Below are 23,614 nucleotides of genomic sequence, written 5' to 3'. Positions count from 1 at the left end.
GCAAAATATGTTCAAAGAGGGTTTGCCATTGCCTTCCTCTGAAGGTTCCTCTGAAGAATGTGTGACTTGCCCAAGGTCACCTAGTGGGTTTCCATGGCTGAGCAGGGGTTTGAACCCTGTTCTCCAATCATAGTCCAAAGCTCATGCTTTTCAAAGCTCTCTGAGGGAGTGTTGAATAGCTCTTACTGTCAGGAAGTTCCTCCTCATGCTGAGGTGGAATCTCATTTTCTGTAGCTTACATCCATAATTTCGTGTCCTAGTCTCTGGAGCAGCAGAAAACAAGCTTGCTCCATCCTTGATATGACACCATTCAAATACTTAAAACAGGTTTATCATACAAATCACTCATATACTGTTACACCACACTAGCTCTGTGAGCCAGTGGAAATGATAGTACTTAACTGGGGGCAGGAGAATCAAGCACCTGTCTGGGGATTACATGAGAAAATATTTCATGAGGGGGGGGCTAAGATTTTCTTACCTCAACATCATGTAAATTAGATTGTCCTCAAAACTTGTTCATAATGATTATCAATCAGATGTCACATCAACATGGTGAAGACCACAGAGGCTTCATTCCCACTATGTTTTAAACTGGTTTGCAAACCAGTTTGAAATGGTTTAAATTACCTTTGTTCGCACTTGAGCCAAATTGCTGAAGTGGTTTGGAGAGGGAGGCCATGCACTAGACCCATTTAACGTGCTTTTTTTTTTGATGCTCATTTTTTCTGAGTCTTTTGCAATAAATCGATTCAGCACAAGTGTGAACAGGATGCAGATAGGAATCTATTTTTTATGGCATGATCAGATGATCATCCACTGAAAAGGGTCACTTTGGAATCGAAACACTGGTCAATGTGAATGAGAAGTGGGTTATTTTACAAGAAAATGAGATTGGGGCAAATGCAGTGTGAACCACGCTCTGCTGTCGAATCAATCCATCGATTCAGATCACAATCTGATATATTTGAAAGTGGAAATGAGGCCAGAGATATCATATTGGCACTGTTGAATGTCAGTATTCAAAAATATATCACTGGGTTACTTTGACTGAGAAAAATGTTCCTTTCAGTTCTGGTAGGAAAAAGTCCACAGCTTGAACACATAGAATCATAGAATTGTACAGTTGGAAAACACCCCAAGGGCCATTTAGTCCAACCTCCTGCGATGCAGAAATACTCAATCAAAACAGCCCTAACAGATGGCCATCCAGTCTCTCTTTAAAGACCTCCAAAAGAGACTCCACCACTCTCTGAGTGAGTGTGTTACATTATTGAACAGCTCTTACTGTCAGGAAGTTCCTCCTCAGGTTGAGGTGGAATCTCTTTTCCTGTAGCTTGCATCCATCATTCCGTGTTCTAGTCTCTGGAGCAGCAGAAAACAAGCTTGCTCCATCCTCAGTGTGACACCCATTCAAATACTTAAAACAGGGTTATCATACAAATCACTCATACATACGTATGACTCTCTATAAGTCTTCTCCCTTCACCCTCCACCATCCTGAAATGTGGACATGTCATAAGGGAAGCAGAAGGTGGCTGAACACATTAGTCATCCATATCATTATCCCCATGTACAATGTGTTCTTCAGGAATGTGAGGTAAAACCTCACTTGTTGCTGTTGTGTGTCTTCAAGTTGTTTCCAACCTATGAAAACCCTAAGACAAATCTATCACATGGTTTTCCTGAACAAGATTTGTTCGGGGGGGGGGGGGGGTAGGTTGCCAGTGGGTCCCTCTGAGGCTGAGAGAATGTGACTCACCTAAGGTCATAGAGTCATTGTTGGAAGAGACCACAAGGTCTCAATCAAAGCATTCCCAACAGATGACCATCCAGCCTCTCTTTAAAGACTTCCAAGAAGGGAGACTTCACCATTCTCCAAGTAAGGAGTGTGTTCCACTGTCAAACAGCCCTTACTGTCAGGAAGTTCTTCCTAATGTTGAGGTGGAATTTCTTTTCCTTTAACTTGCATCCATTGTTCCGGGTTCTGTTCTCTGGAGCAGAAGAAAACAAGCTCGCTCCCTCCTCAATATGACATCCCTTCAAATATTTAAACAGGGCTATCATATCACCTCTTAACCATCTCTTCTTAAGGTCACTCAGTCAGTTTCCATGGCAGAGCGGGATTCAAACCTTGGTGTCCAGAGTCATAGTCCAAAAGCCAAACCACTATTCCACACTAGCACTACAACAACACTGCACTACAGCATCACCAAAGACAGAAAGAGGCAGACAGGCACTGAAGATAAGACTAGAGCTCCCACTACCCACCCAAAAGAGACAGCAGCAACAGATGAGGAAACTCAGATAGTCCATCCTTCATGACAGCATTGTCAGGTCATTACTCTTTTCCAGCTCCTAGAAACTAAGGATTGTAAGGTAATTTAAGTTTCCTACACCCTTTGTTAAGGAAACAAAAATATTGAAATATCAAAAATATCAAAGCCAAGCCTGTTAGGGTCTAGCTTTAAATCAGCAGAATAGCAGAGAATGGTTCTTGTCTAACTATGCTTCCCTAAGAACTGAAACTGACTCAAAAACAAAACATGTAGTTTGTAGTTCAAACAGTTTACTAATGGCTTTAATCTATATCTAGCTAGTGAATAGTTCAGGTTAAAAAGAAATATTTACCTCACCATCTTTCTCAAGAAAGTTGATGGAGAAGGAAGAGAGGAGGACCCAACAGGGCAGGAGAAAGAGTGTGGGTCTAATAAGAGGGAGTGACCTAAGTCACATGGTTAGTTTGAATGAGAGGAGAGAGGGAGGGTTTGTATTGAGGAAATCCCTATCTATATAAGGAGGGGGAAAGAGAATGCAAAAGTCTTCCAAGAAAGACTTGAGGCAACACCTAACTCCTTTCACTGTGGTGAACACCATAACAACTTCCACCACCAAAGGAGGGCCACAAAAGAATCTCATCTTTCATCATGCCTGACGATTCAGCCTTACAACCATCTCCTTCTGCCCAGAATAGATGTGATGGAACTAATCCTATTGACTTCAGGGTAACTATTCCAGAGTCACAGATTTGACAACTGTAATTGAACACTGCTGCCCAAAGGCTTTGGTGTTAAGTTCTTGACTGATTATGTGCAGCAGGACAATTTATACACCAGCTGAGCTGCAGCAACAGCAGTTGAAGCCCACTGCACTTCTGTAGGGGCCGAAGTGATCAGAATATTAAGCGGCTTGCAGATCAGGGTGAGAAAATGTGTGACAGGCAAGGAAAAGGGGTGGGAACATGGAGCAATCCCCATTTGATGTCATCATTGCTTAATGCCACTGCTCACACTTCGATCTCTCTTAGCATGTTGTCATCCTGCTCCAACTCTTCTCCCGCCTCAAAATGGTGGCAATCCAGGTTTATTGCAAGAGACCTGGCAGCTATACACCTGGACATCCTGTTCTCTTAAATAATAATAACAGCAAGAATAATGCATCATTAATGATGTTGATGATAAAAATAATAATAGCAAGAGGAGGAAGAGTGCCTCGCACCTGTCAGGCAATCCAGGTTTATTGCAATGCACCCCCACACACCCAAGGCAAACCTGTTACCTTGGGTTAAGTGTAAGTCTCCAAATTCCGCTTGATCCACTCTCCCTTTCAGGAAGCTCTCTCATCTGCCGCTGAGCTAACAAAGGGAAAAAGGGCTGGCAGAGTAGAGAGCATCTCCTCCTTAGGCGGATCCTACACAGAATAGCATCCTTCACTGCCCCTCCATGCACATCACTCTCCTTAGCCATTATGAGCATCATCCAAAAGGCTGCCCTCCCATTTCACTCCCCCTCGACACATGTACTAACATAAACAAGAAGCCTTTACCCTGAGAAGCCCCCCCCCCGTGTTTGAAAAGCCTCACAAGAGAGAAATCTTCATCTCTCTCTTTTTTCCCCCAAAGAAGCAACCAGTTTCTCTCCCCTTTCACGCACACACACACACAACCAGGATGCTCCTGAAATCATTGGCAACAACCGGTAGGCAGAACATCTTCCTAGGGATGCTGGCAATGGACCTTTCAGGGACCTTTGGCTTCTGTTTCCCCCACCACCACCCCAGATATATACATATATATGTCATTCAGGGGATCCAATATATATTTTCATGGACCTTTGGCTGCTGCCCCCCCCATATATATACACACACACACACACACACATCCAGGAGATGCAATATATAATTTCATAGACCTTTTGTGGGCCTTTGGCTGCTGTTCCCCCCCCACCACCACCCTATACACATATATATCCAGGGAATGAAATATATATTTTCATAGACTTTTAGCTGCTATTTCCCCTCCCCCCATATACACATACATATATATATACACATCCAGGGGACGCACTATACTGTATATCTTCAGGCACCTTTGGCTGTTGTTCCTCCCACCCACATATACATACACATATATTTTGTTTCATGGACCTTCCATGGACCTTTGGCTGCAGTTTCCTCCAACATACATATATACACACACATATACATCCAGGGGATGCAAGATTTATTTTCATGGACCTCTGGCTGTTGTTTCCCCCATATACATTTACACATTCATACTCATACATATATACATCCAGGAGATGGGATACACACACACACACACACACACACACACACACACACAGACCTTCCACAGACCTTTGGTTGCAGTTTCCTCCAATATATACATACATACACACACATATACATCCAGGGGATGCAATACCTATTTTCATGGACCTTTGGCTGCAGTTTTCTCCAATATACATATACATATACACACACATGTACATCCAGGGGAAGCAATATCTCTTTTCATGGACCCTTTGGCTGTTGTTTCCCCCATATACACATACACACACACATACATACACAGCCACCTATACATCCAGGGGATGCTATGTATATTGTCATGGACCTTTGGCTGCTGTTCCCAGCCAGCCAGCGAGCCAAGGGCCATATGCCTATACAGAGGATGCAGGAGATATTTCCATGGACCTTTCGTGGACCTTTGGCTAAAAGGTCCATGAGAGGTCCATGAGGAGATCCATTGCATCCCCTGGACGTCTCTCCTGGCCTTACGCTCTCCCTCCACACACACACACGCGCGCGCGCGCGCACACACCTTGCACAAAGATGAAGTCTAGCAAAGCCAAGGTGTTGCATGCACCAGGAGCCTCGCTGCCATGAGGTGGGCGGGGGGGGGGGGGGCATAATTGGGCAGGGGCGATGGGGGCTCGACTGCCGGGGGGAGGCTTTCCTCTGCCCTAGAGCCAAGATGCAAAAGGAAGCATGCATGCTCCCCATCCTCCTCCCTCTTCCTTTTGCCAGAGCCAGGCAGAGCGGCGCGCCATTGTCAGGAGTACTCACTTCTTATGTCCAGACCCGGCGCCCCCTCCTCGCTTCACGGGCAGGCATTTTTCCAAGGCTTGCCAGGCAGACTTGGAGAGCAAAATAAAACCAAATAGCAAATAAGACAAAATTGGAACCAGGGTGGGGGGAAAGAAATGGGTGGGGGGAGAAAGTGGGGTAGGGTGGGAGGAGGGAGGGAGGAGAGAGAGAGAGAGAGAGAGAGAGAGCCACCAACGCGGGGGTCGGAAGAGGCACCACACACAGGAGACACACACACCCAGAAACACACACCGAGAGGCAAGGCAAAGAGAGCGAGAGAGAGGATGGGCTGGGAGCTCCCTGCCAGCGCCTCTCTCCCTCTGTGTGTGTGTGTGTGTGTGGGTCTGTCCCCGTGTGTGTGTAGTTGCGTGGTGCCTCGTGCTGTGCAAAGGGATGGGCTCCCCCTCTAGGTGTGTGTGTGTGTGTCCTTCGTGCGTCTCCTGCCGAGCCTGGGCAACTATACAAAAGCAATGGGCTCCCCTCAAGGTGTGTGTACGTGGTTTGTGTGTCCCTCTGTGTGTGTGTGTGTGTGTGTGTGTGGTGCCTCGTGGGTGCGTCTCCTGCCCAGTCTGGGTAGCGGTGAAAAAGCTTTGGTCTCTTCTCAAGATGTGTGTGTGTGTGTGTGTGTGATGCCTCGTGCGTCTCCTGCCGAGTCTGGGCCAGTGTACAAAAGCAGTGGGCGCCCCCCTAGGTGTGTGTAGGTTCGTATGTGTGCCTGTGTGTAGTGCGTCTCGTGCCGAGTCTGGGTAGCTGTGCAAAAGCTTTGGTCTCCTCTCCAGGGGTGTGTGTGTGTGTGTGTGTGTGTGTAAGTCCCTGGGTCTCTCCTCCTCCTCCGCCTCCTCTTCTTCTCCTTCGCCTCCCAGGGTTCCCCAGTGCTCTTCTCTGGAGACTCTCACTCTCTCTCCAAAAAAAAAGCCAGCTCCGCCGCCAGACTCCAAAAGACCTCGCCGTCTGCGTCTGGAAACCTCGTGCTTCTGGTGGGACTGCGAGCCGTTTCTGACTTCCGACGACCCTCAATAGGCGATTGCATCCTGGCTTTTCCTGCCCAACCTTGGTTCAGAGGAAGCTTGCCCTGGCCCTTGCCCTGAGGCTGAGAAAGGACACCTTGCCCAAAGGAGCTGTCATGACCCAGCCAGGATTCAGTCCTTCGATCTCCAGAGTGCTGGGAGTCCCTCCCAACACTACACCAAGTGGAAACATCAGGATGCCAAGGAGACCCTGGAGACCAACTGACAGAGAAAAGAGAAAGCAGAAGCTCTCCTCGACTGGAGCTGACTTCTTCAGATGCATCAGTTGGAGTGGAGAGAGTGGAGGATGCTAGGCAACCTCCTGCTTTACTTCTCCTCAACCTCATCCCCACAAGGCCCTCCCTGCCTCTGTCCACCATCCGCCATCCTTAAAACTGAACTTTCCACCGCGCCCCGCCCCCACAAGTACCACTCCTCCTGCATCTGGTCCACCCATCCGCCATCCTTAAAACTGAACTTTCCACCCAATCCCATCCCCACAAGGCCTCCCTGCCTCTGTCCACCATCCGCCATCTTAAAACTGACCTTTCCACCTCAACTCCATCCCCACAAGGCCCCCTGCCTCTGTCCCACCATCCGCCATCCTAAAACTGAACTTTCCACCTCAATTCCATCCCCACAAGGCCCTCCCTGCATCGGTCCACCATCCGCCACCTAAACTGAACTTTCCACCTCAACTCCATCCCCACAAGGCCCTCCCTGCATCTGTCCACCATCCGCCCCATCCTTAAAACTAGACTTTCCACCTCAACTCCATCCCCCACAAGGCCCTCCCTGCCTCTGTCCACCATCCGCCATCCTAAAACTGAACTTCCACCTCAACCCATCCCCACAAGGCCCTCCCTGCCTCTGTCCCACATCCCATCCTAAAAAACTGAACTTTCCACCTCAAACTCATCCCCACAGGCCCTCCCTGCCTCTGTCCACCATCCGCCATCCTTAAACTGAACTTTCCACCTCAATCCATCCCCACAAAGCCCTCCTGCATCTGTCCACCATCCGCCATCCTTAAAACGAACTTCCTCACCTCAACTCCATCCCCACAAGGCCCTCCTGCTCTGTCCACACCATCCGCCATCCTTAAAACTGAACCTTTTCACCATCCCCACAAGATTTTGAGTTTCAATTGACTTTCTCACACACAACCAGCTTATGAAGGTCTGTCTCTGGACTCCACCTCATGCACCTGAAAAAATACGCTCAAATCTACTAAAGTGCATGCTACTAGCTTTCTTTCAGGAAGTCTCAAAGGTGCTACAATATTTCTTTTGAGGTCTGCTACTGACACAGCTGTCCCAAGAGTGTGATCAGTCTCTTTTCTGTCTCTCTTCCTTTTCTCTTCTCCCACCAAGCCATGTATACATTTTTTATTTGTTTTGAAGGGAAGGTTGGTTCCCCACAACACACAATTTTTGAATAAATAAGAATGACACTGCCCCATGCCCTATGAGGAGAGACCTGGGGAGCTGGGTATGTTTAGCCTGGAGAAGAGAAAAATGAGGGGTGATATGATAGTCCTGTTTAAGTGTTTGAAGGAAAATCATATTGAGGATGGAACAAACTTGTTTTCTGCTGCTCCAGAGAATAGGATCCAGAACAATGAGTGCAAGCTACATGAAAAGAGATTCCAACTCAACATTAGGAGGAACTTCCTGACAGTAAGAGCTGTTCGACAGTGGAACACTCTCCTTCCTCAGAGAGTGGTGGAGTCTTTCTTTGGAGCAATTTAAACAGAGGCTGGATGGCCATCAAGGGTGTTTTGATTGTGAGTTCCTGCATGGCAAGGAGTTGGACTGGATGGCCGTTGGGGTCTCTTCCTGCTCTATGATTCTATGAAGCATGTGGTTCATACAGCCAGTCACTGTGACTAAGAGACACAGATGCATTTGTTGTAATAAGAGGGTTTTAGTTCATGTCCCCACCCCCACCCTGCATCACTAATGTCCCACTTCTACCAGGGTGCATTTTCTGATTGGACTCTCCTACTTTTCATGTATGATTGACAGTGACTCTTCCTTACCCATCATGTTTCATCCTGCCCAGTGATTGTCTACTGTAGTCTGATTTCCCCTCCAAAATTAAAAATGTAAAGCCTTCCATGTGGCTACATCTTCAGAAGCCTCAAGAGGTACTTGTGGTGGACAAACCAAGGATAGGAAAGTCCATTTCTGGAAAGATGTGGAAGCCAAATGGAATGGGAAGGGAGGAGAGAAGAAGGTGGAATAGCTGCTGACCACTTGCAGAACATGGAAATCTTACTTTTATGGACATTTAGCTCTCCAAATCCTCCAAGCCAGCATAAGCACTGCGAGTTATAATTCTTTAAAAAGTAACTTTTCCAAGGTCTGACAAACTGGGAAGGAAAATGCATATGTACTTCACACCCATTCCCACATTCTTTTACCCAGACCCTTGTGTGAACTCTTGCTTATACTAAACTTTTGAACTGGTAAAAATGTAAATCAACAATTAAAAAAGATTAAGTAAATTGGTGAGCCATTGTTATAAGAGACTGTCCTTGTAAACATTTTCACATGATGTTATAACTGAGCCCCTTTGAGCCTCTCATCACATGCTGTTTTGTTGTTGTGCAAATGAAGATGTTGCCAATGCTGGGTAAAAAGCACAAGAAAAGATTTGGGACATGACCACATGAGCCCCGTTCTCACCACAATCGTGTTAGTTAATGAAAACAAACACAGCGCTTTGAGAGCAGCCATTATTACATGTCTCCACAATATTGCCAGCACACTCTCCTCTACACAAACCCTTTACTCAACTTCCTTGCCTTTTGGGGAGGGGGAGTATTTTTAATGCAATTCTTGAGTTATGCTAATATGATTTAAGCAAATGAAATAGAAATAGAAAAGAAGCAGAGGCAGTCAGCTTGATCAGGAATATCAAGGGGGAGGGGAGACATGAGGAGACACTAACACCACATGACTGCCAATATTCAAACAGCCACAACAGCAAGGTTTCACACTTGAGGACTAATAGGACTGCAGTGCAATTGGGAGTCTATTGATGGGTTTCCCCTGTCAATGAAAAGGGACACCTTAACCATACTTGGGAGACACAGCAGCTATTGTTCGGAGGTGAAATCATGCAGTAAGCATTGCCAAAGGCACTTTTTTTCAACTTTAATTCTGATTTAAAAGCCATGTGTGATAATCTCCATAGCATCAGATACACTTTATAGACCTTCAGGCTTATGAGTTCAGCAAAGTCTGTACAAATCACACATCTAACATGGACCTCACCCTTAGGTTACCCACATGACTCTCCTAAAAGGGATCTGGTGGGCTATTTCAGTAAACTCCAGTCATATATGTCTACAGTGGCAAACAACCTCTGCCCTTCCAGATGTTCTTAGCCACAACTGCCATAATCCCCCTCCCCCTCTCTCTGTGTATGTACCTTAAAGTCAACTGTCAATTTATGGTAACTCCTTGAATCTCATAGGGTTTTCTAAGGCAAGAAATACTCAAAGATGGTTTTGCTAGTTCTTTCCTCTGAAGTAAGGGCTGTTCAACAATTGAACACACTCCCTCAGAGTGTGGTGGAGTCTCCCTCCTTGGAAGTCTTTAAACAGAGGCTGGATGGCCATCTGTTGGGTATGCTTTGATTAAGAGTTCCTGCATGGCAGGGGGTTGGACTGGATGGCCCTTGTGGTCTCTTCCATCTCTATGATTCTATGAAATATAGCCTACATCACCTGGTATCCATTGGCAGTCTCCCATCCAAGTACTAGCTAGAGTTGATCCTACTTATCTTCCAAGATCTGATGGGATCTGTACCTTTAGGGTATTTAGAGTCCAACCATAATCCCTTACTATGGGTTGTTCTAGGAAAGGATGCAAGATGTTACAGTCAGACAAGATCTAGAGAACCATTACTTACTCATCCTTGACAGCTAAGCTACAAAATGAGTGTAGCTATTTGGTGTTGCTTTCACATGACTTCAAACTGTACAAAGAAGAACATAAAATGTAAATGTTTAATCACTGAAAATAAGTGTCTTGCATTTAAAAAAATAAGAAGCAAGGGCAAAAACTAGACTAGGCTTTGAGCTTTGAGCTTTGAGCTCTTCTCATTTACATTAAGGGTTGGGGAACTTTGGTGGCCCAGATATTTGGGATCTCAGCTCCCAAAAGTTTCATTATGTGGGGTTACTGGTAAAGGCTTATATGAGTTGGTATTCAAAACATCTGGAAAATCTAAGCATTTTCACCCCTACTTTATATGCTTGTTATCTACACAGAGACTATTCAATGCAGGACACATTTCTTAAACCCTCTGCACCCCACAGTGTAATTAATTGTGTTGCTTGGCTTCATAAAACCATTTTTGAATGTTATTTATTTTATTTATGTGTGTTTGTTTTTAATAAATAAACATACATAAATGGAACTATTTCAATGTACATTAAAAATAACGCAAACAAAAACACAGAGAAAACAAGCATCACATAAAAGCACACCTAAAGGTCAATGAGTTTTAAGGATGGGTTAAGATCAGTTTTTAATGTGTTTCCTTTAATGTCTGGTTACAAAACTTATGCCTTGAACCTAAAAGTTAAAAAAAAATAAGACAATATTTCTCTGGGAAGGACATTCCATAATTTGGTTGCCATTACAAGAAAATGGGGGGTTCCTTTTGTATGGTTTTAATCTTCCAAAAGAAGTGTCATTTGGAGAAGGCTGTCAACTGGTAATCTTAGTGTGCAGACAAGTTGGTAGTTATGAGCAGAGGTAGTCTTTCACGTTACATGTTATAGACAAACAATTGTAGCAGAAGAAGCAGGAGGCAGATGGATGTGAAGTGTTCCACAGATTATAAATGATGTAGATGGGAGAGGATGCTACTTTGATAAATTGCACCTATGGGGAAGATGGTAAAGTCTCAGGGTGCATCTACACTGTAGAAATAATGCCATTTGACACCAGTTTAGGTCCTATAGCTTCACCCTATTGAATCCTGGGATTTGCAGTTTTACAAGATTTTTGGCCTTCTCTGCCAAAGAATGCCGGTGCCTCACAAAACTACAAATCCGAGAATTCTGTAGGATGGTACCATGGCAGTTAAAGTGGTGTCAAACTGCATTATTTCTACAGTGCAGATGTTCCTTCAGTCATTAATCAACACAATTTTTGGGCCGTATGCTACTTTTTGGGATGTATGCTAGTAAATATGTTACAAGGGCTCCATTACTATTTTTGACATACACCAGCCTATTGAAGCTTCAGCCATCAAACCTATTCAGATCTATAGGATTAACTCCTGAAGGGCCCATCACAACCTACATTTTCCAAAGAGTTTGATCCCTCTGACAGAGAGAGCAATGTATAAGGAATATAAATGTATTTGGGCTGCAGTCTCCCTATATCAAACCCTACAAGAGCTTTACTCAAACTGTGGACTTCAGGTATTTTGGGGCTGTATCTCCCATAATCTCTAACTATTGTTTATGCTGGAGCTGATTCAACCTGTTATTCAATACATTTGAAGGGCATGAGGGGAAACATCTGGAGAAGTTTGCCCTGTGGAGTTCCCATTTGGGCCAATACTCTAGGGTAAGTTGTTTTAGGAGAGTAGCCATAATTGGGCTGTAGGTTTTGGCCTAAATACCACTTACTGTTGAAAGGCTCTGCAAAGCTCCACAATTTGTAGTACAGCCTTTACATAGAAAGGGCATCACTACATATTTACATGACCTAATTCTCTTCCGCTGCAGCTTGGAAAATTTCATACATAAAACACCGTTCTCCTTTTCCCCTGAAAAGTTTGCTACAAATGGCCCTGTATAAACATTGCCTGTTCCTCCCATGAGGGGAAAAAGACTCTTTCCCTACAATTCTTATATAGTTCTGTGGAAAAAGTGATATGAAAATTCTTCAGTCTAAGGCTTAGCTGTAAAACACATTAAGTATAACAGATTTTTTTAAAAAAGAAAATGTATATATAAATGACATGGTTTGTTTTTTTCCAGAGAGGAAGAGATGCCACTTGTACAGGCATATCTCAGTTAACAAAACTGGGAAAGAGGTTTCTTTTTACAAAGTATGTTTATGCCTGCCCAGCCCCTGCTTATTCTTTGCCATCTATCTAGGTGGAAGTGGTTTAGAGGTTTGCTTTGTTATTGTTTTGTTGTTTTTGCAGCATCAATACTGGGAGGATGGTGAAAGAGGACTGAAGAAATACAGACTGTCGACTGATATCACTAGGGCCCTCCTCTTTTGATATCAGAAATGTGGGATTGATCCTTAAGGCCATCTTGCCCTGGTCACTCTAAATCTACTCATTTGGGCTAAGTATTACAAATCCCCTAAATTCAGATTAGTGATGGAGCATCCTCTTGGACACGCTTACCTTGAGGGTAACACAGCAACAACATGTTTTCAGTAAATAAAACAGTATACCTTGAGCTTGGAAAGGATGGTATTCTACTCTAGCAAATCCTACTATAGTTGTGTGTGTCAGCCTACAAAAGGCAAGGTAACAGCAGCTGCCTCCAGACTCCTTTACTGAGCATGAATGAAGAACAAAACACAGAGAAAAAGACAGGCAAAACTGTCAATGGCCTGTTACAGACTGCCAAAATAAAGCTGCTTCGGGTCTCTTTGGAGGTATGCTATTTTAAATTGACTGCTATTGGTGTCATAAGAGGGTCGGATACTGCGGGTAGCGCCAAAGCCACACTCCATTCCTAAAGCACTGGAGTGCAGCTTTGGTGCAGCTTCCGGATTCTTAGGATGCATGCATCATTTAAACAGCATACCTCAAAGAGACCCGAAGCAGCTTTATTTGGCAGTCTGTAACAGGCCAATGCCCTATTGATTCACATGATAAGTTCCTCCTGGGGGCAGTTGGGATATGGAGGCAGTGGACGGTGGTGCAATGTAGGCACATTATGCTCTTTTTCCCCTCACCCTCACTATCCCAAACAGGCTTTTTACTCTTCTTTTCTTTCTTTTTTTCAATTTATTTTTAAAAACTTAATCAATTGATGTGACTGTACAATTAAAAATATTTTAAAAGTGGAATTGGAAAGAAGAAAACAAAGAATTGTATCATTGAATGGGCAAAAAATATTGGCAGAAATATACCATTTGACATGGGAAATGGCGTGGGGGAAAGATTTAAATTTTACACATGTTGTATTGATATGAAGAAAATTACATGAAAATGTTACATAGTTGGTACCTTCCACCTTCAAGATTAGCAAAATAATAATAATTAAAAACAAAAAACAAATCAGAGACATGTTTGAGGTTTTAACAGCCATTATGGCTCCTTTTACCTATGTGATGGACTTGCCCATCTATTAAGATTTTTTGGAAAGAGGTAAACAAAAATAATGGAATATATCAAATCAATGTCAAATTAGAACCTGACACAATTTGTTTAAATATGATAGACAGGAAAGAACTAAGAAAACATTAAAATTAATATTACATTTAATAACATCGGCAAGAATCGTAAGTAGTAGCAAAAGCTGAAACAATAGAAAAAAACAGACATTGATGAATGGTTAATAAAGCACTAGAGTGATAGAGATGGATAAATTAACAATGCTACTGCAAGCGATGAGAGCTATAAGACAAATGGAGAAACGTGGAAACCTTTGTTGATACTTTGACGGAAGGTCAAAATCTATAAAAACAAAATGCTTACATATGCTGAATAAAGTGAAAAATTAAGAGTGTACTGAGTATATTGATGTATTATGCGTTGTTACTTATTAAACTCTTTACACTATGGATATTATAACAACTATAAAACATATATAAGGAGCCAATTCACAGAGTAATGGCTGGGAAACAACTGAAAAAGAAACAAGATACAAGAAGCGCAAGGAAGATAGAAGCTCCAATTTCTTTATTAGAATGGAGTGAATACATTGTAAGTTAAGATTCTAAAGAAACTCTTACATAGACTGTTTGTATACACAAGAAAAATTAGTTATTGTGTGGAGTGAGGGCTATAGAAAAACGGAACAGGGAATACGAATAAAAATAAGCTGTTTAAAAAAATAAAAGGAATATCCAGGGGAAACAGTAGGGAGGGGGGGGAATGGGAAACAAAGAGAATGGAAAAAGAATTACATGAATCTCTGTTTTTTATTATTTTTCTTTGATATATGGCTTGTAAGTGGAATGTTAATATGAAATAAAGCATATTTTAATTTATATATATATATATATATATATATATATATATTATATATATTATATATTTAAAAATGCAAACCAAAAGGCATGCTGGGGACAGCATATGCACCAAGGTGGGGTTCTAAGGCCACAGTGCAGAAGGCAGAGGGCCTGAGGCTATAGCGGCACTGTGGCGATTTTGAAGAGCTGTACAAAACCAGTATGTTTGCAATTGTGGCATCTTAGCAGCCTGATGTGATAAAGGCCTTGGTCTCTGAAAAGTTTGAGAAGTTTTTGTGTACTCATACAAGGCTTACTGACTTGTTTGTTTCATTTCAAATGTGTACATCTTTAGTTTTTGAATGAAAAGTCCATTGAAACATGTTCAAGATGCTTGTTCTTTTTGTGATGTGATGGGAACCTATCCCTGTTCTTATTGCCTCTGGTACTAAAGTTTCTGTTAATGAAGTAATGCCCAGAAGCACATCTACTTCCATAACTGAGATATTCAAGTTAATGCTTTTAAAAACTGGGGTTTAAGATTAGAGAAAGCCACAGCCCTGAGTTTTCAGACTCAGTAGGACTGTTATAACAGGATCTCGAGCATTCTAATTCTTAGGTTCCATAAGTTCAAGCCAACTGTATGGTACTAGCAACAACAACAGATCACCCTATCAATTCATATGGCAAAAGAAACTATTGGAGTGGAGGAAATGGATGCCTAACCCAGGAAATGACCGCCATCTGTAAAACTAAGATGATTCCTTAAGTAGCATCCATCTATATTTGAAAAGTTAACTTTATTCCTTGTGTGGCAGCTAAAGAATGCTAGATGAAATATGCTTTTGCCATCAACATATCAACATATTACTATCAGAAGTATTTACCACTTTCTTAATAGCATTTGCTACAATTATAGCATACCATTAGAATTTCAAGCATTTTCTCAACTGTACCTAAATGTTGAAATATTTGCCAGTGCCACTTACAGAAATGACGTTGTAGTTTGTATTAAGCTTGTTTAAGGTGAGCATGTGGCTTAAGAGAGAATGGGGAAGATATCATAATCTCCAACGTTCTCTGTTACTCTATAAGTCCACAATAAGCAGGGTGGAGAAACCCCTGTAGAGCTTTTAGATTGTCCCAGCACTTTGATAGCTGTCTTTGGGCTGGCATCGTATTCATGACACACATAGGCATAAACTAACCTTAAACCTGCATAAGTCTATTTTGGGTCACTGCAGAGTATTCCCTTCCTCCTCTCCCTGATAAAAGCTTTCCAAGCCAACTATACAACTACTGAAGATCCATTCCCCCAGCCATTCAAGATTTAATGTTACACAAACCAGTTATTACATCATTACTGAGACCTCCAGGGAGCTCCATGTCTGGTACAGAAATATAGCCAGATGTCTCTGTGATCTCTATGCAGAAAAATGTTGTATGAAAGCAGGCTTGGACACAGAAGGAGGAGGAATGCAAAAATGTGGAAGGAATATCAACAATCTAAGATAAGCAGACTACACCATACACCAAGCAGAAAACACAAAAGGAAGGAAAAGGAAGTGCAAAGGCAGGTTTACCGCTAAACATACAGAAAATAAAAACAATTACCATGAAGGATCAACATAAATTCAACCTAGACAATGAGGAAATCGAAACAGTAAAAGACTTCCTATGCCTGGATCAAACATAGATCAGAATGGGGACTGCAAATCAAGAAATCAGAAAAAGACTAAGAATGGAGAGGGCAGCTATGAAAGAACTAGAAAAGTTCCTAAAGAGCAAAGGTATACACCTAAGCTGAATTTGAATCGTACAAGCAATTATGTTCCCCATTAGTATGATATAGATGATTCCCCTCTTTACATTCAGCAGTAAGCCTCATTGCACTTTTTTCCTTGACCTTCCTAGTAGTTGTTCAAAGCTTTTGATGTTTTTTGCTAGTAGTAAGTGTCATCTTCATATCTTACATCATTGATGTGTTTACTCCTATCTTCATTCCCTCCCTTCCAGTCAAACGCTCAACCACACACTGAAAAAGGGTGACAGAACAAGCGTCTTGCCGACCTGCCAACAGGGAACAATCTCCATACTGCTCACAGTAGCCGTCAAGCATAGATTCCTCATCAGGACTTAAAAAACAGTGGCATCCCATTTCTTTAAGAGTATTCCATAGCTTTTCATGATATACGCAATCAAAGCGTTTGTTACAGTATATAAAATGCACATTGACTTTCTTCCAGAATTCTTTGGTTCATTCCATTATTTCTGTAAGTTTGTGATGTGGTCCCTAGTGTCTCTTCTTTTCTGAACTCTGCACTCTGGGATTTCTCTCATATATGATTGCAGTCTGTGTTGCAGGATTTTGAGCATAATTTTGCTTTCATGGGAAATTAATGCTATGCTGCTATAGTTACTGCAGTCTTTTTTGTCTTTTTGGGGTGGGGATGAAAGACATCCAGTCTCTTGGCCATCAGATAAGATATACTAAGGTTATTCTTCTCCACACAAATCTGCGTGGAAAGAAAGTAATAAGTGACGTTTCAGTAGAACAAAAAGAAACTTGCATCATCAACACAAAAAATATAATAGTAGAAAAGAAATGCATTAATGAGACAGACCACTAACAAGCAAGATGATATACGGATAAAAGTGTAGAACTTGGAAAAAATAAAGCGGCATGGCTATGTGGTTAGGGGATAAGGATTTGAATCAAAAAAAGTAATTTTGCAAGGGACTGTAGTAGAAACTATAGGCGTGGTACGAGCAAGGTTAACACTAAACAATCCATGTCTCGAAAAAATGGTTTAACTAAAAGGTTAATGGCTTTTTAAAAAAAAAAACTTGCTGCTTTCTCAGATAAAACGTTACTCATTGTGATCATTTTAGTAAAAACATCTTTAATCCCAGAAATAACATCTTGCTGGTGTGAACCCTCCATGTCATATATGTGCTGCATACCATATTTTCTTTGGGGCTCTTTATTGTCCCAAACACTATTCTTTGATGTCAAGCCTTTCTATATTTTTGTTGCCAGGCTCAACAGCATATTGTGACCACTTTGTCTTCCAGTTTAGATGTGCCCTCTGAACAGTTTGAAGGACGAGTATTATATTGGATCAGGACTTTTCTTAAGGAAATAGTCTCAAACACTGACAAAACATACCACTGACAAACACAGACATGCTCACATAGGGGCTGAAGTTATAATACACGTTTCTACTTTTCCAAGCAAATTCTTAGCCACTGATGTCACCCATGCACAACATGTGGAAAATACAGAAGAAGTATGAAGGGAGTCAGTAATGTCGACCTATTTGTGTAATGTACTACCAGTAGCTATCTCAAAATTATGTTCAGCACTCAGGGCCACCTTGGAAATACTCCAATAATGAAGAATACAATTAATTTCACACACCCCTTAAAGACAAAGAACTGTGTTTTGCTACTACTTGCACAAATATAGGTAGTGTGTCAGATCACACTTAAATGTCAATGACATTTGCAGTCTTTGAAAAAGGAGCAGCTGAACTGTGTAATCAGATGCAACATGCTTCCATACACCATTGAAGCAATATGGTCATAATGCCATGGAACAAATTTAGGAGAGAGCTGAGTCTCCATTTGTGTCATCTGTCTATGTAGGATCCCACCTGTAGCTAGCATACAGCCAGTATTTCTTCAAAGAAGCTGAGTACTGCAACATTCAGGACATATAAAAGGAAGTATCCCTGTGCATATGAAGGAGCAGACTAAGTCCATGAAAACTTATGGCAAAAATGTCATCTTCTCAGTTAGTCTTAAAGATGCTACTGGATTCCTTTATTTGCACAGCAAATAAATAAAATTAATAGATAGATTGAAATGAGATTAGGCAAATTCATGGAGAGTAGAACTATCAGTGGCTAAGCTTTACAGGCTATACAGCCATAAGAAGCAGACTGGCTTTCAAAATCAGTTCCTTAAGAATACAAGTATTAGACTTTTATTATAAGCATGTTGTGGCTAGGAGCCTATCTCTGAGAAGCTCAGAACCACAGTGAAAAAAGAATGTTGGACTAGATAGGCCTTTGTTCTGATCTAGCATATGTATGAATCTGATTTTTTAAAATAATAATAATAATAATAATAATAATAATAATAATAATAATGTTGCCTTTCTCAGTGAGTAGGACCCAACAAAGCTAACTAAAAGGAATCAAGTCAAATTTGATTTTGGTTGATTCCAAATCAGCATATGTATGAATCTGTTTTATTTATATGCTGCCTTTCTCAGAGAGAAGGACCCAACACAGCTTACAAAAAGGAATTAGCCAACATTTAAAAATTTTAAGTGAGTTTATAAGCACTTAAAACCATCACAATTAAAATAATATACAATGATTTTAAAACATTCAAAAGTTTAAAAAAAATAACACACACACACCAATAAAAATGCCTACGTAAATAAAAATGTTTTTGCCTGCTGGTGAAAGGAAAGTAGGGAAGAAAGCCTTGCCTCCCATGGAGCAGTCACTGTCTTGAGTCCTCACCATGTGAGCCTTTGATGGTGGCAGGACTATGAGAAGACTTTCCCCTGAAGATCTTAAGTTCATATAGGGAGATACAGTCTTTCAGATAGTCTAGGCCCAAGCCACATAGGTCTTTATAGGTCATGATCAGCACTTTGAATTATGCCCAGAACTGACCTAGCAGTCAGTGAAGCTGTTTCACCATGTGAGTTATATGTTCCTTATAGCTGTCCCTGATTAATGCTGCAATACACAATTCCCATGTAATCTTATCATAATATATTACAAAATTTGTGATGGTGGTGGTGTGTCTGCAAGTCATTTCCGAGTTATGGTGACCCTAAGGAGAACATATCATGGGTGTTTTTTGTTTTGTTTTGTTTTTTGCAAGATTTGTTTAGAGGAGGTTTGCCATTGCCTTCTCCTGAGGATGAGAGCATGTCAATTGACCAAAGTTTTTCACTTCCACTTATTTATGAAAATGTCCTTAATTGTAACAGAAATGGGGGGGGGATGGTACTGACTAAAAATTCATTCTGCGTAATTATCACTTCCCACTAGTGTGTTGTGATCACAACACAATAAAACATTTAACATGAATCTTTGTGAAGGTTCTGTCATGCAGCTTCAGTTTATAAGGAAAACATACTCACGTATGCCCATCTATTTTCCTAATTTTCAATTGTCACTCTCAAACAGGCTATACTTTTCTTTTTCTTGAGCTCTCTTAACTGTCTCATTCCTTCAGGTCCAGTGAGAGGGAAGTTGCTTTAAAATTCATAGAGTGTTTGTTGCCATCATTAATACCGTCAAGGCAATTTTCCTTTATTTGCTTGCAATGCTCCTTGTGGGATTCCTATTCTGCCGGTGTCATGTTGCCTGCTTTAATGGGTTTTCAACTAGATGAGGTACTCGGAAATATTCATGGTCTGATAGGATTAATTGGTTTGGCTTTGTAAGGACTAGACTGGAGTATGATTTCTTGAATTACAGATCACAGGGTTGTACAGTGGGACCTTGCTATCTGCTGGGGTTTGGTTCTCGGACCACTCATGGATACCAAAACCAAGTCCCATTATATACAATGGCAAAGTAAAATGGTGTCCCTTATAAAAACTTGCAAAATCAAGGTTTGCTTTTTGGATGTTTTAAAAAATATTTTAAAACGATGAATGGCTGAATCTGTGGGATGCAAATTTATAGATATGTTGGGCCCACAGTATGTTGTGATAGCCTCAAACAAGCAGAATACACTTGCATTCACACAAACTATGTCACCTGGTTATAGTCAACAAAAATTGTTTTCAGTGCTGTCTGCAAACAAGTAAAGCACTATTCGCTATTATAATGCCTTAATTGGACCCAATTCATGATTTAAGGCTGCAATTCTAAATGCACTGACAAGAAAACAATTTGCATTTTACACAAAAGGATTTACTTAGAAGTAAACATGTATAAAATTGTATGTTAACTTAGCTACTAACAATGATTTGTTGAAAACATTGGTATTATTTGAAAGTGAGCATGACAGACTTTAATTAATGAATTTTATTAATTGTTGACTACTGCTACCATTCATTATTGATTATTCTGAATTAACTATTTCTCTAAGGAACTGACTGAGAATTTATTTGTTTGGTTCCCACTTTACTCCCAAAATGGGACCCAAAGTGAGTCACAATCACAATATATTAATAATGATAGTTTTAGTATTGTTAATACTGGCATTAGTACTGAACTGTTGTTGTTGTTGTTGTTGTTGTTGTGTATCTTCAAGTCATTTGTGACTTACAGCAACACTAAAGTGAACCTATTGTGGAGTTTTATTAGCAAGATTTGTTCAGAGAGTGTAATTACTGAATAACTCTGAGGATCTTTTGACTGTAAAAAGTGAGAAAATAAAATTGTGAATGAGAGAATCTAATAAGTTGGGGATGGGGAGAGAATGATGTGATCACTAATTGAGAAACTGAAATAGATCTGCTAACAGAGAACAGTTAAGCAGCAATCCATCTGTCAGGGATGCTTTGATTGTGAGTTCCTGCATGGCAGCCACTTGGCCAATTTATTTTAATTTAGAGGGTTTGGGGAGGTTTGGGGACTCTGGAGGATTAAAGGAAACAAACTACTAAATTTCCTGGCAGCTTTTGTAGTTTCACCCTAAAATCATTTTGGGGGGACTTTACAGGGTGCACATAGGGGTCTCAAGACTTACACGTGGCCTGTGGGCCACAATTTGCCCACACTTGCTAGGACACTGAGACAGACCTTTTCAAGTACCTCCCAGGGGTACTTGGAAAGACCTTGAGAATGACTTCAGTGTTGTGTCCCAATAAAACCTCTAAGGTACTGACACAGTTGCATTGTTAGGTTTTTTTTTTCACTCCAGTGCAATGACTTATGCTTTCACCCCCAGAGCTACCAGACCAAATCTCCCAGGAGTAAATTGGACCACTAAGGAACAGAAAGACTCTGATCGACTTGCTGCTCTCAAGTGTCACCCAATTCAGTCCGCATCCCGAGAAATGGCCTCAAGGCCATGCCCACACTTTCTAAAGCCTGCAACTGCTGTCCCTGTTGCTGTGGCAACAGCAAATCCCAGGATGCCATAGGATGGACCTTAAAGTGGTGCCAAACTGTCTTATTTTTAATGCATAGATTCACCATACATTTCAGAAAAAAATGTGGAACTTCCAATGATCAAGGTACTATAACTTTCAGTAGGACTTAATGGAATTTAGTAAAAATTAATTTTACCTGGACAGGAGCTTTTAGACTGTAGAGCACAATCTATGATCCTAAAATAGTGGTGTTCTTTTACATGCCCAGTAAAGTGCATGCATGGTGGAATTTACAAACCCCAGCCTCTTACTTTAAAATGTGAACTGAAATTTAGAGTAGACTCACCCTCCCTCTGACCTCAGATTCACCACTGCTCCTGTCAGAACACCTATGAACACCTCAATAATCCCCCCCCTTTATTTAACGAAGCTAAAGGTATTAAGACACTAAACTGGCTATTGTATCTGTCTTCCAAGTAAGGGGGAAAAATGAATCTAGGCCAGTGGTTCTCAACATTTGGTCCTCCAGAACTTTTGGATTTAATCTCTGAGAAATCCCAGTCAGTGTGGCCAATGCTCAGGAATTCTGGAAGCTGAAGTCCAGATATTTTGAACCAGACTGAAAACCACTGTCCAAATTGAAAAGCATTGTTCTAGATAACCTGTTCCAGAGACTGGGACCTGGAGCAATGGATGCAAGCTACAGGAAAAGAGATTCCACCTCAACATTAGGAGGAACTTCCTGACAGTAAGGGCTGTTCAACAGTGGAACAAACTTCCTCGGAGTGTAGTGGAGTCTCCTTCCTTAGAGGTCTTTAAGCAGAGGCTGGATGGCCATCTGTCGGGGATGCTTTGATTGAGAGTTCCTGCATGGCAGGTGGTTGGACCGGATGGCCCTTGCAGTCTCTTCCAACTCTATGATTCTATGAACTTGGAAGAGCCATCACTGCCATTCTTTGTACACAATAAAAACATGAAGAGGATCCTTTTCATTTGAGTTGCATGTAATCTGGTTATATACTGAGGTGTAAAAGATGTGGATAAAATCCTCTTTTCAGTTCTTGCATACAAAACATTGGGAATTTGTGCTTGGCAGAAAATAACTTCAGACCATTAAAACTGAGGAAGAACTTAATTTTTAGATATAGTAATGGGAAAGATACTTGATGCAGATACTTATCCATTTCATTATCAAATCAAGGGTATATTTTTATTGCAATTATTAATAAAAATATAATAATAGTACAGAATGTTTCTATGATACAGGGGCGGGAATCAAGTAACACCCCCCCTCCAGTTGAGATACTACGGACCACAGTGCCCAGTATTCATCACCAATGGCTAAGAGCCTGTGACTACTGGGATTTGCAATCCATCAACATCAGGAGTGACACATGCTTCCCACTTTTGTGTGCAGTGCAATTAATTTAAAATAGTATTGTATTGTACTACTTTATATTTCACATGCTTCTAAAAGTTAGGACTCATTAAGATTTTTAAAAATGCAAGTTAAAAATATAAGTAGGTTTATAAAAATACAAAAATTATGTTTAAAATGGCATTAAACTGACTATTCTAAGAACCACAAAACCTCTTATAAGACACTGCAAGAAATAACGCAACAGATACAAGAGTATTGCTGATATACAGTACAATAATATTGCAGACATAGAATATATAACATTAACACTGAACAACATAATACAAAAGTTACTGTAAATGACTTCAACACAGTACAAGACAACCTAGCCACAGCACTCCTATCAGTTCTATCAGCATCACTCTTGTACCTGTTATCTTATTTCTAGCATAAAACTGACTGTAAAATTAGAACCACTGAAAACATCCCCATTTAAAAAGGAAAGGATAAAAGTAGTACAACACACTGAGGAAAGCTCTTCTCTTGCAAAACACTCAGTACTCAAAGGCCTGCTGGACTGAAACGGTTTTCACCTGCTGATGTAAGTACTAGGCATAAAGAATTACTTATT

The 23,614-nt window shown here is 41.2% G+C and overlaps 1 protein-coding gene across 3 annotated transcripts in view; it reads right to left on the bottom strand.

The window, feature by feature from the left end:
* Positions 1-5,498, bottom strand: part of KCNK2 (potassium two pore domain channel subfamily K member 2) — a 125,880-nt gene extending 120,382 nt beyond the window's left edge. For 2 of the 3 annotated variants that reach the window (XM_042446131.1, XM_042446132.1), the window contains exon 1: positions 5,350-5,498. In XM_042446131.1, the coding sequence (XP_042302065.1) occupies position 5,350 (1 nt within the window). In that variant the 5' untranslated portion in view covers positions 5,351-5,498. Of the gene's footprint in view, positions 1-2,631; positions 2,657-5,349 lie in introns of those variants that run through there. The other variant, XM_042446134.1, reaches the window with a different exon arrangement.
* Between the last annotated feature and the right edge of the window lie 18,116 nt (positions 5,499-23,614).

This window comes from Sceloporus undulatus, chromosome 1, assembly GCF_019175285.1.
Source record: "Sceloporus undulatus isolate JIND9_A2432 ecotype Alabama chromosome 1, SceUnd_v1.1, whole genome shotgun sequence".
NCBI lineage: Eukaryota > Metazoa > Chordata > Lepidosauria > Squamata > Phrynosomatidae > Sceloporus > Sceloporus undulatus.
This window is presented reverse-complemented; position numbering and strand designations above follow the sequence as displayed.